Source organism: Cheilinus undulatus, linkage group 18 (assembly GCF_018320785.1).
Source record: "Cheilinus undulatus linkage group 18, ASM1832078v1, whole genome shotgun sequence".
Lineage (NCBI taxonomy): Eukaryota > Metazoa > Chordata > Actinopteri > Labriformes > Labridae > Cheilinus > Cheilinus undulatus.
The window spans coordinates 12,467,440-12,484,902 of NC_054882.1; the positions used below are offsets into that span (position 1 = coordinate 12,467,440).

At 42.0% G+C, this 17,463-nt stretch overlaps 1 protein-coding gene across 1 annotated transcript in view; it reads right to left on the reverse strand.

The window, feature by feature from the left end:
• The window catches only part of plekhh1 (pleckstrin homology domain containing, family H (with MyTH4 domain) member 1), a 50,407-nt gene extending 42,778 nt beyond the window's left edge, over positions 1-7,629 (reverse strand). The window contains exons 1-2 of the mRNA XM_041813145.1: positions 7,358-7,629; positions 512-696 (exon numbers count right to left, since the gene is read on the reverse strand). Coding sequence (XP_041669079.1) covers positions 512-655 — 144 coding nt within the window. The 5' untranslated portion in view covers positions 656-696; positions 7,358-7,629. The remainder of the gene's footprint in view (positions 1-511; positions 697-7,357) is intronic.
• Positions 7,630-17,463: the final 9,834 nt, after the last annotated feature.

Here is a 17,463-nt window from a genome sequence, read left to right on the forward strand (position 1 = left end):
GCTACAAAGATTACCTCTGTGTCATTGGTTGCTATGGACATAAAAGGAGAGAAACTCATGGTGTGGCCCCCATCCTCCCTAACCTCAACCCTGTTGAGAACCTTTGGAGCATCCTCAAGCAAAAGATCTATGAGGGTGGGAGGCAGTTCACATCAAAACAGCAGCTCTGGGGGGGCTATTCTGACATCTTGCAAAGAAATTCAAGCAAAAAATCTCCAAAAACTCACAAGTTCAATGGATGCAAGTTGGATGCAAATTTGAATTATGCTCTAACGGTTGATGACTTGAAAATTGTGTTGACTGCCATTTGCATCGACTATTTAGGAAAATCTGAGAAAAATATAATTTGCACAATAATTTTGAACGCTGTGTAGTTTAACCTTTCTGTTTCTGTGCCTTAAAACTTTCAGTCAGTAGTTCCTACATTTAGACTAAATCTGACTTTATAACTGGTGTTTAACTGGCTTCAGAGGACTAAAACCCTTATTATACTAACTTCTCTCTCACTTACCTTCTCAGCCAGCAGCTCTCGGATTTTCCCCGCCTGCAGCCGGAACCTCAGCAGCTGCATCTCCAGAGCGATGCAGCGTTTCTGCCAGTCCACGCTGGCCACTCTGACGGCTCCTGACCCGCCGCTCTCCAGCACGTCCGCCATGGTGAAGACTCAGGGCTGCTCTGCCTCCGGACTCTGACGTACTAAAAGACCGGAAAAAACACAAGCCCACTCAGCACCACATGCTTAGATGTTTGGTTTGTTTCTAAGACACAGAAGGGGAGAATCAACCTAAGAGGGGCACAAATGTGATGGTGCTTTCTCAGAGAGTCCTGCTTCTGCTTTTACTTACATCTGAAGAGGACGGACCATGACTTAGCACCTATAAATTCCTCTGACTGACCGCACTTCCCATGATTCACTGAGGAAATGTGAGTAAAGGGAACATGAACGATTCAACAGTGACATTAGTTTAGGGAGAGCTTCCTCTCACTTTCTGACATCTAACCAAACAGATATACAGATATAGACACAGTTTGAAGACAGCTAAAATCCATCCTTCCTTCTCTGCATGCCCACACACACTGAACAAAACCTCAGCAGGGAGGCTCAGTGTCAAGGGGGAGTCGGGTTCATGCGTGCCGGCTCCCAGGCCTGCCAGCTACAAAGCAGGTCAGCGCTCTGCTTTTTAGCCAAATTACCTACTAACCCAATCCCCCCACACTCTCTCTCCCACCTCCTCACCCACAACTCCCTCGCCACGCAATCCCTTCTTAATTACAAGGCAAGACTGAAACGGGATCTTGGGCTGCACAATGGTGTCTTTCTGCATGACAGTCCCATCACAGCAAGAGAGGGGAGCCGACAGCTCGCCTCAGCAAAGAAAGGAGGAAGGAATGTGTGAGAATGAATGGGCCAAGAGCTGAATGTGGGAAACCGGGGCATTGGGGTTATTTTTACCTGAGGAGGATTGACTGGTGGCTCATTCACAAAGGTTAAAGCCCTGTGGAGTGAACTCAATAAAACTCTGATTATCTGGAGATAAAAGAAGCCGTAACAATCGGCTCTGTGAGAGTAACTCCTGTGAGGATGCAGATATGTGGGACCTTTAAGGGAAAGTCCAGTAAAAGTTCTAAAACAGAGTTAAGTTCAGAGTTAAAACGTTAAGCTGGATTCAGACAGACTCAAACTGCAGCCAGACAGCGTCAGCAGAACAGCAGACGTTCAAAGTCCAGCAACTATAACTGCACCATGGCACTCCCTACAATTAGCATGCTCATAAATACAGGCCTAGAAAACAAATTACAGAATTGGTGCATGTGGAGGTTTTCCCCAGCCGACCGCTGCGCCCAAGCTGGACAGTCCAGGTCCAGCTATCGCCTTCTCCCTCTCTCTCTCCAGGGGCACAGTGGAGCACATGAAGGTCAAGGAAGGCAGGAAAGAGAAAATCACAACCGCTTGAATAAACCCTGCTGGGCCACTCTGGGGCATGCAAGGACAGGACAGGCCATGCAGGCCCTCTTCCAGCAGCCAACAGCTAGGTGCAAACAAGCCATTTGATGGTTAAATCATCTCTGCACTACCATGCTAATTCTCCTTAGACTGAGTCCTGAAGTACTAGCTATGTGTGTGAAATGAGGTTGTTGTTACAACTGGAAACAAACTGTCAGAAAGACTTCATTCAACACTTTCACACAACACCCTCAGGAAGGACAGCTGATAAGAAAAACCCTCTGCTGCTCCTACTGAACAGACAGAGGATCTTTAAGCTAATTTCACCTTCAGTCATCATGTTTCATAAATGTTTTGGGAAATTACTGACAAACAGGTCACATCAACGAGCTTCAACATTTCACCAAACAGCCAAGATTGGGGTCGACTGATCTTGGTTTTCTAAGCTGATACTGACCATGAGCCTGGTAACCAATAAAACTGCATGATCAAAGACAATGAAGGGAATTAAAATAAAATAGCCCTATCTCTATCAGCATGAAAACAGCTCTGAGCACACAGAAGCGGCAAGAAAACAGGAAGTGATGTCATTCTCTCACTGCGTCAATGAAACCTAGACTTAAGTGATGGTTGGCTAGAAGTCATGTGACATCTAGCCAATCAGACTGTGTTGTATGAATGACTTTTGGTGAGACTAAAAAAGGGAAGATAAAGCAATAGGGGAAATCACACTTATCAATTATTGGTGGTGACCGATAATCGGCCGAATGACAGCCTCAATAATCAGCCAGACTGACAATCAGTCGACCCCTACTTACAGTAAGTGTTAAAAATGATGATGAATAAAGAAACAGACTTCAGCTGACGTAGGTCTGATGGTCCAGACTTAAACTCCTCTGACTTAGTTATACAGCTGATATTTACAGCTGATAAAGGCTGATTTAAACAGATGAAGTCTGTTGTAAATAAGGGCAGAAATGTTAATATCTGCTGATACAATGATAATACCACGCATCCCTTGCTTAAAGTGCCTGCGGTGCTTACGGCCTAATATCATACACTTGCTAACCTTTCCATTAGCTTAGACGTCACACCTTTACTTTAACTTAGGGGTTCTCAAACTTTTTGGGGCTAGGGACCCCTTACAGGGCAGGAAATTTTTCAAAGGACCCTCACGCTGATTAAACATACTGCCATTTGTACTCCTAGATGCTGTATTTTAAACTCTTCAACCTAAATACAAGCTCTTGTCCAATCGAGCGTAACTTCTTACTTTTTGTGATCTGTTGAGCAGCCAAATACGAAGCCCTCTGTGCTTTTTTCTGAGGTTGTGGTCAGGTTCTCCATTCGTGTTTTCTGGTGGATGTATTCCTCACCCTTTCATCTTTTGTTTTGTCCTTAAACTCTGCATGCTTTGCTGTGAGATGACGCTTAAGCTTGGAGGACTTCATGGCTTCACATGAAGACATGACACATTTTGGTCTTCCATCGCTGTTCTCAATAAAACCAAACTGGAGATAGCTTTCATCATATTTTCTCACTACAGCTCGTTTTGGACGAGCATCACTTGATGAAGTGGACACACTTAAATATTTATCCATTGTTGCTAGCTGGATCTGTGCACCAAATGCTTCCTGAGCAATGTGACTGATGTGTGACGAGTGATAGATTTACATGATGTCACAATTATATCTGAGTTTTTATTGGCCCAAAGCTGACTTATGTGGGAGTCATTGGTTTAGTATGATTGTTTTATGGTGCTGTGGTCCCTATATGTATTTATTTGATTTTGAATGACATGGCATAACTGTAATAATTTATTCGGAATTATTTTGCAGACCCCCAAGCTGAAGCTCGCGGACCCCCAGGGGTCCCTGGACCCCAGTATGAGAGCTACTGCTTTAACTATAGGGCTGGGAAATATGGTTTAAAAACTGAGTCTCTGATTTTTTTCCCCACACCAAACTCAAATTATGATTTTAATCTTTTTCTTTTTTTCAAATGAAAAATAAACGACTAAACAAGGTTTACTTTGACTTTCTCATGCAACAAAAGTAAACAAAATTTTCTTCTACAGGTTAAAGTTAGCTGTAAACTTGTCTTTAAAAGTCTTCTGTGGGGGATTATTTACATGAACAACCAGGCTCTGAAGGTTTTATCTGCTTAAACAGACTGAAAGTAATGCTGATGTGTCTCCATGATCTATGCAGGTAGACAAGACCATTTAAGTTTGACCCAGCTGGCACTGAGTGAAGAAACAGCTGACTTTGCCAACCCTCTGCATCCCACCTTCTAGCCTCTGCTCCTAAATCTGCACATCTACTGTTTTAACTCTAAAGATAAAACAGGGCACAGATGGAATTATTTCAGGCTAACAGAGGGGATATATCTTCCTTAAAATATCTTATGACACCAAAAAACAATATTTAAAGCTGGTAAGTGATAAATACAATAAGCAAAGAAGCCACCAAGTTACCAAATGAGCTGTTTGAAGCAGAAATAGTTCCCAATAGATGCTGTATTTCACTATCCATCATATCTTCTTTTGCTAACCAATCATAAAGCAGGGAAAAACATAAGACAAACAAAAAAAAGAGTTAGGTTAAATGTCACTGAGCAGGGTTAATAAAGAGACACAAGTGGTTACAAAAGGTCACATCTCATCTCTGCATAAGTGTGCTGGAAAAACTAAGGCAGGATATCCAAGTCTACAAAAAAAGCTCTCCATGATCTACATGGGAGATCCATGTTTGGTAGCAGGCCACCCAGTGAGGCAGGGTCTGCAGCAGAGGTGCAGCAGTAGAGCCGTAGCCCTGACTCTGCAGCAGCAGTCCTCTCCTGGCTGCAGACAGACATGAAGGCCCTTGAAACTTCTCTACTTCCATCTAGCTGCGAGAACTTTGCACACAGACGCAGCCAGAGCAAACACTGGAGACTGAATGGAAATGCCACCGCAACGATCCCAGCATGATCGTTTCTAGGGCTGCCGTCGTCGACGACTGCTTTCCACTGCCTGCACTGACAGTTATACTGCTTTATTCCTCACATGGAGGGAGATTTGATATCCACCGAGGAGCGTTTCTATGCAGAACTTGGAAGCTATCAGAGATGTTGGGGAAAGTGTGTTGCAACATCTGATAGTTTGACTGCACCTTTGCTCAAAGCTTTTTAGGGTGTGTGCTGCTCTCCAGGGGCGCAGCACTCTCCTTGACTAGTACCTCTTTAATCAGCACATATTCAAACACACAGTCCCCGGCTGGTCGTAACTCTTCAGGGCTTTCTTAGCGGAGCACAGATGGAGATACACACCGACTGAAATAGATTGGAAACAGACAGACACGTGCACACACCGACACAGTGCTGAGCATGCAGCTGCGGTGATGTAAGTGATTAGGTGGTTCAGTGATATCATCCCCGCCAGACATTTCAAATCCCTGCTGTTGTTGTCTCCACCACAGAGGTCCAACTTGGCTTCCCCACATTTTGGCATCCAACCCCCCTCCTTTACACCTCCCCCCTTCAAAATAAAAAAGTCTCCTGTCAAAGAGCAGGAGCATGTGTTTAAATGTGGGTCAGTGGCTGCAGAGTGGTGTCAGCGTGGCAGATCTGTGTGTGTACAAAAGGGAGACAAAGACAGATTATCTGGGAGCATGAGAAGTCAAGTATGGGTGTGTTAAAAATGGACATATCTGCTCCTCTGTGGCCCCGTCTGTTTAACAAAAGAGACCTCTGTCGACTCCCATCCGGTCAAGTAGGCCTCTCACTTTTGTTTAAATTAGTACCCCACTATTCTGGTCCTGTTTAACAGCTACAGCTGGGGTTAAGTCGTATAAATACAGAGCAAAGGGAATCTCCAATACAGCTGCACAATCCTTAATCTTTGACCCTATTCTTAGAGTGCATATTTATAACATTCGGAGCAAAAGTGCAGCCTTAGTTTGCCCTACTTATTATTGTTATCTTGTAATAATTCATATTCAAAAGGCAATTTCAGCACTACATCACTCACACCAGACAAAGAAAGCTCCGCAGAAGTCTTCAGCCTACTTTCTAAATCATGACTATACCTCATATGTTCATCCTCCTCACATTTATTATCTTATCTATCTTGACTCAATCCTCCTCCTCCTCCTCTTTCCATCCTCCTGCGCTTCTTCCCTCTCCTCCTGCAGCACCTTTCCCACCCTCCTCCTCCTCCTCCTCCCTCCACATCCTCTCCTCCTACCTTTCTCAGCAAGAGAGCTCTCTCCCAGCTCAGGTTAATGACAGGCCTCAGCAAACTGACCACACTCATTATCAGTCTCAGGCTTAAACACAGGCCCTGACATTCTTCTCTACTGAGGTGTAAACATCTACCTCTGCAGCTCTCCACTCCTACGGGCTCACTTTAAAACCTGGGTTCTTTTGCTGCAATGCATATCATGCAAAAGGCTTTGGAAAGAAAAAGCATGATATATGGGAAGAGGTGCCGCTTGATGTATTGCAAGAGAGGTTATGTGGAAGCTTGGGAGAGTTCAATAACAGAACAGAGGAGTCAGAGTGATGTATAGGCAGGGCTATGATTTCTCCAGATGCTCACAATAATGTAAAGCGTGCATGAAGACATAAAAGTCATGCAAATGCAACCAGAGATGAGATTTCTGTCTTGAACCAAATATAAATGTAATATAGCTTTGCAGCAACCAGTGCATGTAGACATGTGGACATGGTCAAAATGCCTTACAGAAGGCCAAACTTACAGGAAACTATAATTCACTTCCAAACTAGTTATGATTTATCAAAATAATATGCATGTACCCTGAAATCCTTCTCTACTGAGGTGTTAATATCTACCTCTGCAGCACTAGGGCTCACATTAAACCTGGGCTCTTTTGCTGCAATACAAAATGCATGATTTATAGGGAGAGGTGCCACTTAATGCATGGCAAAAACAGGGGAGTCAGAGAGATGTATGGACAGAAAAAGCTACTATGATTTATCCAGATGTCCACAATAACATAAAGCGTGCACGCAGAAGACACAGAAGTCATGGAAATGCTACCAGAAATGTAATGTCTTCCTTGAATCAAACATAAAGGTGCTATTGCTTCAATGATGTTTTCAGAGCTCCTCCAAAGCCAAGAAGTGGCTGAGGTTTTGTCCAAAAAAAGCCTTAAGAACAGGTGTACCAGACGCACAGGGCTCAGTGGAATAGTAGCGACCGTCAAACCCGTGGGTCAGCGAAAAAAAAGCTGAACGAAGCTTTAAGATCTCTGAAAATATCAGCTACAGCTTCAGCTGTAGACTAGATCAAACTTCCAGCGTCCTGGTTAAACTGATCCGGTTGTATCTGAGTCCAGAACGGTAGTATTTAAGGTGGAATGAGGAGCAGAAGTCGGTCTGTTTCCATAGTGGAACCCTTCACTACTTTACCTTGTGACTTTGTTGTCTCTCCCCCCTCAGTCGGCTTCCTCCGCTCACGGACTCTCTCCCCGGTAATTCTTCGCAGTTCGGTTCATAACTTCTTCTTCAGTCCGTCCTCGTTCCCCTCTCATTCGTCTCTCATTCATTTATCAGAGTTTCATGTCTCGTCCTCGCTGTCTGTCTGGTCCTTGTCTTTCTTTGCAGAGTATCGCAGACTTCAGCGGGACTCCCTCTGACTCCATTCAACAGACTCATCCCATATTCCTTTAAAGGGCCCAGAGCAGGATCAGGTTTCTCCAGGAGTCAGGCCCCCTCTTCTGTGCAGGAGCTGCTCAGGATATTGCATTAAGACTGGCTTTCTCTCAGGATGTAAACACAGCCTGGTGAGGGTTTCTGATGGCCTATATTCACAGCTTTTCACTACAACTGGGACACTTTGGTTTGATAGCACACGTTTAACACTGAAGCACTCAAAAAGCGCTTAATAAACCCCCGTTAGTTTTCTAATATAATTGTTAACTAGTAAACTAGTTAAAAATATTAGCATGCTAAAGTGTCTGAATTAGCTTACATAAGCTAACACGTTTGATAAAAATGGCTGACTTCCTACATAGACGGTGTCTAGTGTCTACGTTAATACAAACATTTAGCATTAATGCTAACATGAACAGAATACCTCTACTACTGAAGGTACAAAGACCTAGCAAGAGTCTTTCTCAACTCAGCTTCTATGCTATTATGCTAATGTTAAGCTTACATGTTCACCTTATTAGTTTAGCATGTCAGCATGTTTAAGTTAGTATATTGTATAGGCCAGTGGTTTTTCTTTCTTTTTTGTGCTTTTTTTGTACTTTTTCACCCAGAGCACACTGAAAATCAAAAAAAGCCTCTTCTTATTTATTTCTTTATCTAGCCGGGTTAGTCCCATTGAGATCAGAGATCTCTTTTTCAAAGGATGCCTGACCAGGAATGGCAGGAATACACAGTTTCAACAGCACATGAGCTCAAACTCACAACAATACACAATGCAGTTAGGACATGGGTTGCTGTATAGGTTTAGTAATAATGTATGGTTATAAAAATTCCCAAGGCACACCATTTGAGAACCACTGGTGTCGGCTACACACAAAAAGCTAAGATCATACCCATCTACAAAAGCAGACATGCCTACATTTCCTCACAAACTATAAACCAAATTCTTTACTTTTCAGTAAAACGAAAAAAAAAAGTCTTTGTTAATAGGTTTGATCATTTCATAGAAAAGCACAATATAGAGAATGAGCATCCATATGGTTTTAGATGAAACCCTTCTACATCAATAGCGGTCATAGATCTGATAGAGGAAATATCCACAGCAATCAACAATAAAAAATATTATTAGTTCAAAGGTATAAGAAGTCTATGAAATAATGTTCCTGCTCTTCTGAGGATAAACCCCGGGGTTCTCGGTCTCTCTGAGTGTTCTAGATTAAAGGTTGGGCTGTAAGTTTCTATCATTTTAGTTCCCTAATAGCTACTGATTTTAGCTAACGTGTCAGAAAATGATTAGCTTTAAAGTTGACCAAAGCATTAACTGTAAATTTTAGTTGAAATTAAAGAAAACATGAATCTTTTGGTCCATTAACTGAGGTGTATTGGGAACTCTGCATGTCACGGTACGTGTGCTTGACTGGAACTCAAGATTTAGTGAAGGCAGAGGGGATGTCCAAGACCTCAAACGTTCTGGGACCATGACCATCAAAACCTTCTGAAAACATTCAACAAACTGAACAAATGGTTGGAAAAGATCCTCAACTCAGGATCAGAATGAGAGCAGAAATGGTCTCCACTGATAAAGGGACAGTTCATGAAAATTTGAGCATGAGCACATTAGTGGAGACATTCTGAAGGAAACCCACATTTTTAGATGGAGTGATTACATACAATGAATCTTGGATCTTCAATAGTCAATGCATGAAAAAAGCATCATCACTAAGGATGAAGAAAGCTCCACAAAGACAGTCCAAATCCAAGGCCATGTTGGCTGTCTTCTATGTCGTCAAGGGGATCATTTTGGAGTAGTGGGTTTCAGAGCAGTGAATCAACATTATAACAAACAAAAAGTGACAAGAAAGAGCATAACTGTGGAAAAATGGTTTCATTCTTCATCGGGACAACACTCCAGCTCACACTGAGCTCTCAGTAAAGATGTTTCTGGACCAAGAACTAATCACAGTGATGATCACCTTCCCTAGTCATCTTATCTAGCACTGTTGGACTTTTTCCTTTTTCCTGGATTACAAACTGGATTACAGTATTAGTCTCCTTTTTTAATAAGCATACCTAATATTTTCTCTTCAAATAAACAGTTACAGGTTTAAAGTTTGAGCTAACAATGGAATTAGATAACTAGGAAGAGGATCCCCACCGTTTTTACAGCTAATCCTGCGGAGTTAATCCGTTTATGAATCACATTCATAACAGTCAGTCTGATAGTTTTGGAAACATGTGCTCAGAGCCATAACCATATTCTCATAATGCCACTGGATTCAGCATCACGAGATCGCCAAGGTTATTAAAATACATCATCTGAGAACACGAATGTCTGCAGCAGCTTTCATGGTCATCCATTCAACAGGCCACGATATTTCAGTCTCAACCAAAGCGGTGGACCAAACCACCCACAGACCGACACTGACATCCTGCTAACATGGCTAAAAATTCTTCAAGAAGAATCCCTCCTCTCAGTAGGAAGAAAGGAAATCCATGAAAATGCTAATGCTCCTCATTTTTAAACTAAAACTGCCGGGTAAAAGACATCAGGCTTAAATCTCCACAATAAAAAGGCTGCATGTTGGACCACAAATGGCTGACAGGCATCTGAAGAAGTCTCAAAGTCATGCTGCATGAAGGCGTACAAGTCTGTTTGTTCCTCTAAAGACCACCATGAGGGAACACGCAGAAATCCAACTTCTTGGTTTTAAGTAGCCTAATTACAGTAGTTTGTTTATTGGCGAGGTTTGCAGGCTGGGCTTTACTGGAATCAAAAGTTGTTAAATCACTGTGTGCAGCTTTGCAACCGTAATGAATCATTATCTGGGCAGTAAAAGAATTGTGAGAGGATAATTTGGGAAGGTTTGAGACCACACCAACAAAACACAAGTGTGCTCAAGTCTCTGAATCCTGGCCTTCTGTCTCTACGTCTCACAAGGATTCCCTCAAATGTCAGGAACAGTTCAGAGTGGAGCATTCTAATCAGAGCTGTAGTTCCAAACAAATGAAGGCTAATCAGTAAGGCAGGCCTGTGGCCCTGGTGGGAAGATCAGTTTCCCCCTTTTATAGTCCAACCATCTCCATCTGGAACATTTTAGAACATCTCTCTGAGAATTCAAATACTTGTACGTTACACCCAATTAAATAACTCACTTTAGCTTCTCACAAATCCACATAACATGCTCCATTATACAACAGAAGAACAACAGCAATCTCCTATGACAGGAGCATTTGATAGACTTCAGCCTGAAGTGGAGCCATGCCATGACTCGTGTGTTAATGTAAGAAGCATGCAGTGGTGTGACACACCCTCCTGTCCACTGGCTTCAGCACGATTGCACAAATTCAGAAAGTGGGCATGACGACCGAATCAGACACAGTAAGACAGAGAATGCTCACAAATAACCACAAGTATTCCTCCACTACTGGGCTGTGAAGAAACGGACAAGGATGCTGAGTGCCCTGGAAAGAAGATCATATTTTCACAAGAAAGCTGTCCAGCAGCACAAACAAGCCGTTTAACCAAAGAACATCTGGATATTACTGTATCAAACAGATGTTAGCCTTCTGGTTTTATGGATGCTAACTGAATCTACTGCTTTACTAAAAGGGTGGAAATGCTGATCTGTTAGCATGCCTCAAACTGGTGGAGTTTTTTAATCTTAAGATACTAAGTGGAAACAACAATTCACCTCCAAACTATGTGTCAAAATAGTCACGTGTGTTCTCTGACATTCTTCTCTACTGAGGTGAAAACATCATAGACTGTAAAAAGAATTGGACAAAGCCTGTGTGAGTCCACCTATAGATTACAATAGGCAGACTCAAACAGCTTGTGAAGCCAGTCCGTGGTGACCTCCATATTGAAATCGCTGTCTCAACTGAACTTGGATCAACCTAATGGCAGACAAGAGCCCACCAACTGAGCTCGACTTCCTGTCAGCTAAGCTAGCACTAAAGCCGGCCTTCTGGAGGTAGCGTCCACCTGTCAAGCACTTGTAAATCAAATGAGACGCGTCAGTCACTGTGCAGTGAGGTTTTTCCTAACTACAATATAATCTGAAAGATAGTGGTACAAAAAAATTCACCCCCGTTAAGAGAGAGGACATGAAGAAATTAGCTAATGAGACGCTTTGTTTTTTGAACCAGGCTGTAAACTAGTTATTTCTAGTATAAAAATCAGCTTCTGGCTACGGGACTTCCGGTGTTCCTGCAGCCAGCCTCAAGTGGAAACTCGCCGTATAGCAAGGCAATTTTTCAGGACTGGAGGTTGCCGCTTGGTAAACATCTACTCTGCAGCTCCTACAGGGCTCACTTTAAAACCTGGGCTCATATGCTGCAATGCATATCATGCAAAAGGATTTTGTTTTGAAAAGAAAATGCATGATTTATAGGAAGAGAGGGCATTTAATGCAAAGCAAATGTGAAAGCTGGACAGAACTATGGTTTCTCCATATGCTCACAGTAACATAAAGCATGCATGCAGAAGATGTAAAAGTCATGCAAATGCAACCAGAAATATTACTTCTTTCCTGATAAGTATAATCATAATACAGCTCTCCAGCAACCAATGCATGCTGGTATGTAGCCATGCAGAGGCATAGCTAGGGATTTAGGCCCCCAGGAAGAATAGTACACAGGGCCCCCCTTTACCGGCTAGTCAAGCAACAAATGTTGCATCATTTTTACAAATATCTATGCATTTTAATGTTTTTTTTTTAACCATAATTTCCCAAATTATGAGCAATATTTTTACTATGGTTAAATTGATTTTACTTGCATTATTTGCAGCCCTGGACATTTTTAAGTGAGGAGCAGGGCCCACCAGTATTTTCTTTACTCTATTTGAAATTTCAAGTCTGTAGACCGATTCATTTAGTAACTTTTGATTCAATAATGACACTAATTACTCAGAAAAAAATAACTAAAAACATACTTTTCATTGCAGGCTTCTCAAGGACCCCTCCCTACAGTGGGCCTGGGTAATCAGTACCCTTTTTCCCCCTGTGCTATCAATGTGGCCAAGGTCAAAAGGTCCTACTGCAGTTCAAACTCTGCATCAGACTGAGGAAGAAAAGTTGATCTAAGTGACTTTGAATGTTGGTAGTTGGAGGTCTGGAAAGCTTCCTTGTTGTTTATTCCAAAGTCTGCCCCTATTGGAATCTCACAGAAGAAATGAAGACTCATCAAACCCAAAAACACTTTTCCAATCTTCTATTGTCCAGTTTTGGTGAGCTTTCTTGAACTTCTCTTTCTAAGCTGACTGTCCATGTGCTTCAAGGTTTGATGGGTTCAGAGACACTCTTCTGCATACTTGGTGTAACGAGCAGTCATTTGAGTTATTGCTGCCTCAGCTCGAACCACTCTGGTCATTGTCCTCTGACCTCTGGCATCAGCAAGGTATTTTAGCCAGGAGAAGTGCTGCTTACTGGATATGTTCTGTTTTTCTGACCATTCTCTGTAAACCCTGGAGATGGCTGGGTAGTCCGTCTGGAACAAGAAACAATGGCACATTCAAAGTCACTTAAATCCCCTTTTTTCTTCATCGTGATGCATCTCCACTAGATCATCCTGACCATACGTGCATGAATGCACACTGGTTAGTGCCATGTGATTGGCTGATTATATTTGTGTCTTGCCAGGTATTTGAAAGGTATTCCATGTTAAGTAATTGGTGAGTGCTTAGTGGCCCACTATCTATAACTTTGATGTTAAAGTGGCATGCCCTGTTGAAAGTTTTCTATCATTTCTTTGAAAATGGTAAGATTAGTCCTCAGACTGTAGTGATGCTTTGATACTTTGAGAAGTGAGGCAGCGTTTCATAATCAGTGCTTAGTAATAAACCCAATGGGAACCAATGTTTTAAGGCACTGTTTAAAAGGTAGTCTAGCATCAGTATGACAGCACACTCAAAAAAACAATGATAAAATCCACCAATCATGTGGCAGGTTGGTGAAAAGGGTCAACCCTGCCCTGAAGGTTGTATTTTTGGGCTTTTGTGCCTTTATTTTACAGGGAATGGATGGAAAAGTGTGGGGAATGACATGCTGGAAGAAGCCACAGGTTGGGCTAAAACCAGTTAAATGCCTCTGTAGATGCTCAACCTCTCAACCTCATGTGGCTCAACCAAACCTCTACACCAGTGGTTCTGAACTGGTGGGTCGTGACTCCAAAGTGGGTCGTGAAGCCGTTCTCAGTGGGTCGCAGATGTATGCCTGGGAAAAATTGTGCCAAATCGTCTATGATACTGTATAACACATGCATGTTTTGTTCTGTTTTATGGGGGGGGGGGGTATTTTGTTTTGTTTTTTTTACATCATTTCTACTATCTTAAGTCCAAGCTCTTTTTTTGTTTAATACATCTGATTGACCTAAAAATCTCCTTGAGGAATTGATGGTGGATCGCGTGACTCAACCAGTTGAGAACCAGTGCTCTAAGCTACTGGTGCCTCAGTTTTAGCTGTTTTAATATTTATCATGTACATCTTTTCAGCTTAAATTAGCCTATTAGCATACCAATATGTGCTAATTAGCATTAAAACAAAAAAGCCTTGTGTTAATAGCAATATTTTACTATTCATTTCAGAATTCTGTGATCAGTGAGTTATACTTTTAAAGGTAAAGGATCAGCAAAATTACCACAATTGTTCTTCTTGATGGTTACGAATGCATCTCTACTAAGTCATATGTACCAAATAATCCAGTGACATTTCTCTCAAAACTACAACTGTAAATCTGACAATGGAGCCAGAATTTTATGTAAATCTATCTAAAAGTGTAGATTTTAAAAACCATTATATTTAGATATCATTTGATATTAGATGACAGAATTACACATTGAAATTTATTAAATATACTTGTCCTTATTTTTTCTTGACCCACACCTCGGTCACCTCATGTTTCTGTCATTTCTAGCTCCTATTATAACACACATGGCTAATATGTGGAGTACCACACAGTTTACAAAATCTGCAGAGCATTTCTAGACTTTTCCATACTTGTCTTTAAATCTAAGTGGTGTCTCTTACTTTTTTTTTTCTCCACTTACAGCACTGATAGCTCTGGATCCTTTCTCAGAACCATAGAAAAGAGTCAGATTGCCTCTGCTGGGTGTAGATTTCCAAGTAAAGCTGTAAAAGTATCGACAAACACAGCCAGCTGTTTGTTTTATGTTCTGATATGACTAAATCAACCCTCCCAGATCTCATCCTGGAAAAGACTGGTTCTGGTCTCAAAGGGATGGCTCAACAGCAGGGATTTTGTCGTTACCAAGCTGAAGGCTCTGACTCTGTGTTGCACAATAAGTCAGTGCCTCAGTGCTCTCAGTCAAAACAACTGGTGTCAGGCCTACGTGGTTTACATGCCTACTCACTGGCATGGCTGAGGGTGCAGGGAGGGGGAGGCCGAACAGTAAGGAGGGCAGCTGAGGCTGGTTTCACCAGGAGTCCATAGACTAATGTGTTCTTAAAGCTACTGAACTTCCAGAGCTGGGTGAGGACCTGGTCCCAGTCTGGGCCAGATGACTACAGTTATACTGCAACCATAATCTAAAAGCAGAGCTGGACTGAAGCAGTGAAAGTGCACAGATACAGAACTAAATAGTTCTGTTGATTCTGCAGTTAAGAATAGACTGAAACCACCAGTGAGATGATCTGGCCGGTCAGTGTGGCAAACACAGAGTCTATGTCTCTACTTCATTGGTCTGAAAGCTAAACAGGCTGTGGCTTTGAGGTAAAGAGAGTCAGTTCTTCAGCTCCTCCTCTGTGAGTGTCAGATTATATTTGGTTAAGATACTGAACCCTAGATTGCCCCTGGAGGTTTATGTTTGCTGACCCATCTTCTTCCACTTATCTGGGCTTGGGTTGTGGTGCATCAGGCTAAGAAAGCCAACCTAGACATCCCACTCCCCAGCATCATTTTCCAGCTTCTTTTTGGGAATTCCAAGGCGTTCCTAGGCATGAAAGGATCCCTCCAGAAAGGTCCTGGTCTGCACCCAGGTTCCCTCCAGTTGGACATTACGAGAAACGCCACAGAAAGGCGACCAGGAGGTATCCTGATCCAAGACTGACTGATTGAAAAATTGAAAGCTTTACCTTCTGGCTCAGTACTGCTGATGCCTACCTGGACTCCTTCACTTAGAATAAAAATTAACTCACAGCCCAAATGTACTACTTTCTAGAGCTATTATTTGGTTTAGTGGTGTTAAAGGTAAATTATTGACCTTGAAGATGTTATGAAGCATAAATACAAAGTCGCACAACGTGGAAATAGCTGTCAAGTACAGAGATAAATTCCTCTAATGTCCACACACCTTTAAATATGTGAATTTAGACGATCTCTGGTGTTTTTTTGTTGTATTCCAGGTGATAGACAGGATCATTCATATAAAAAAGTCTTCTTCACTGACAGGAGTGAGACAGATGTATGGAGGGTACACTGACACAGATTTGTCAGCTTAGTTTAAATTTAGAAGTGCTTTAAACCACAATAAAACATGGAAAAAAATCTGCTCTCGGTTTTGTTCTCGTCACATCCAAATGTGAACCGACTGCTGGAAAATCTCAACATAGACCGAGTCTTTTCTCTCACACTTCAAAGCCATTATTTCAGCAAACACAGCAGTTAAACACGTGTTTTATGGTGACTGAGCTGGCCTCTCTATGGACCCAAAGCTCACTATGTTCTTAAATGTGTTTACTCTGTTTTCTTGTTTTCTGCATATTTGGTTGAGCTTTAATAGAACTTTAACTTTAAAAACAGAACTCCAACAGCATAAATAAAGTCAGATGTCAGAGTTAGTCGACTGTTGGACCACTTGTCTCTCCTCTTACAAAGGCACTGGAGCAGAGCACCCCCCCCCCTTTATTCACACGTTCACTGCCTACTAAGGAGTCTGTTAGGCTAACAAATAAGTCCTTTTCCCTCTCTGATGTCCTTTGAGCATTTTATTGCCATTTGGCCAGCCGCTCTGGAACCACAGAGGGAGTGGAGCATGATGGAAACTCCATATAAAAAGAAAATAAACCAGATTCACTTGAACAAAAAGATTGTGAGAGGGAGTACAGCATAAAGAGATGTAAAGGACAGCACATGTGACACTGGTGGACATACATTATCACTGTTTCATTTTCCCCCTCTGCGATAACACGAGCGTTCACTCCTCTCCCCGCTGCCTCTGTCTCCTCTCTGTTACTTTTTCAGTACAGGGCTTCCTCCTCTCTGTGTGTGGTCTGCTTGATGAGCTGCAGTGTGGCTGCATGTTAACAAAAGCTGGAGCTGCAGGTAGGGGTCATCTCTGCTGAGAGAGGAAACAGGAGAAACTCTCCAAGTTTTACAGAGGAATACCACACTTTAAAACACTTGAAAAAACACAGAGACTGGGAGAGCTTCACCAGTAAAACACCAATGACTGATGTATTTCTTTAGACCAAGTGTTGGGTTATTTATCCAAACTCCACAACTCCACTGTTGCTATTTTTAAAAATTTAGATCATTCAACAATATTGTTAATGTGTAGTAAGTGTTGTTTGTATTTTACATGAGATTTTTTCTTCCCTGTTTACAGATTGCTGTCTATTTCTGTTCTGTGTTTCTACTGCAGTGTGCAAAAGGACAATCTTACTGAAGGGAAAGTGAGTCGTATTATCATATTGTATCAACCTGTAGAATTTCAATTTATATCAAATCACACCTCATTGTGCCATGATGTATCATTATAGAACTGAAACTTAATAAATCCTACAGTATTGTATTTTATCACACAGTGGCATACTATATCCTGATGAATCGCATCACATTGCACTTCATCATATCATATTGCATTGCATCACATAGAAATGCATTGCATTGCATCAAATTGCATT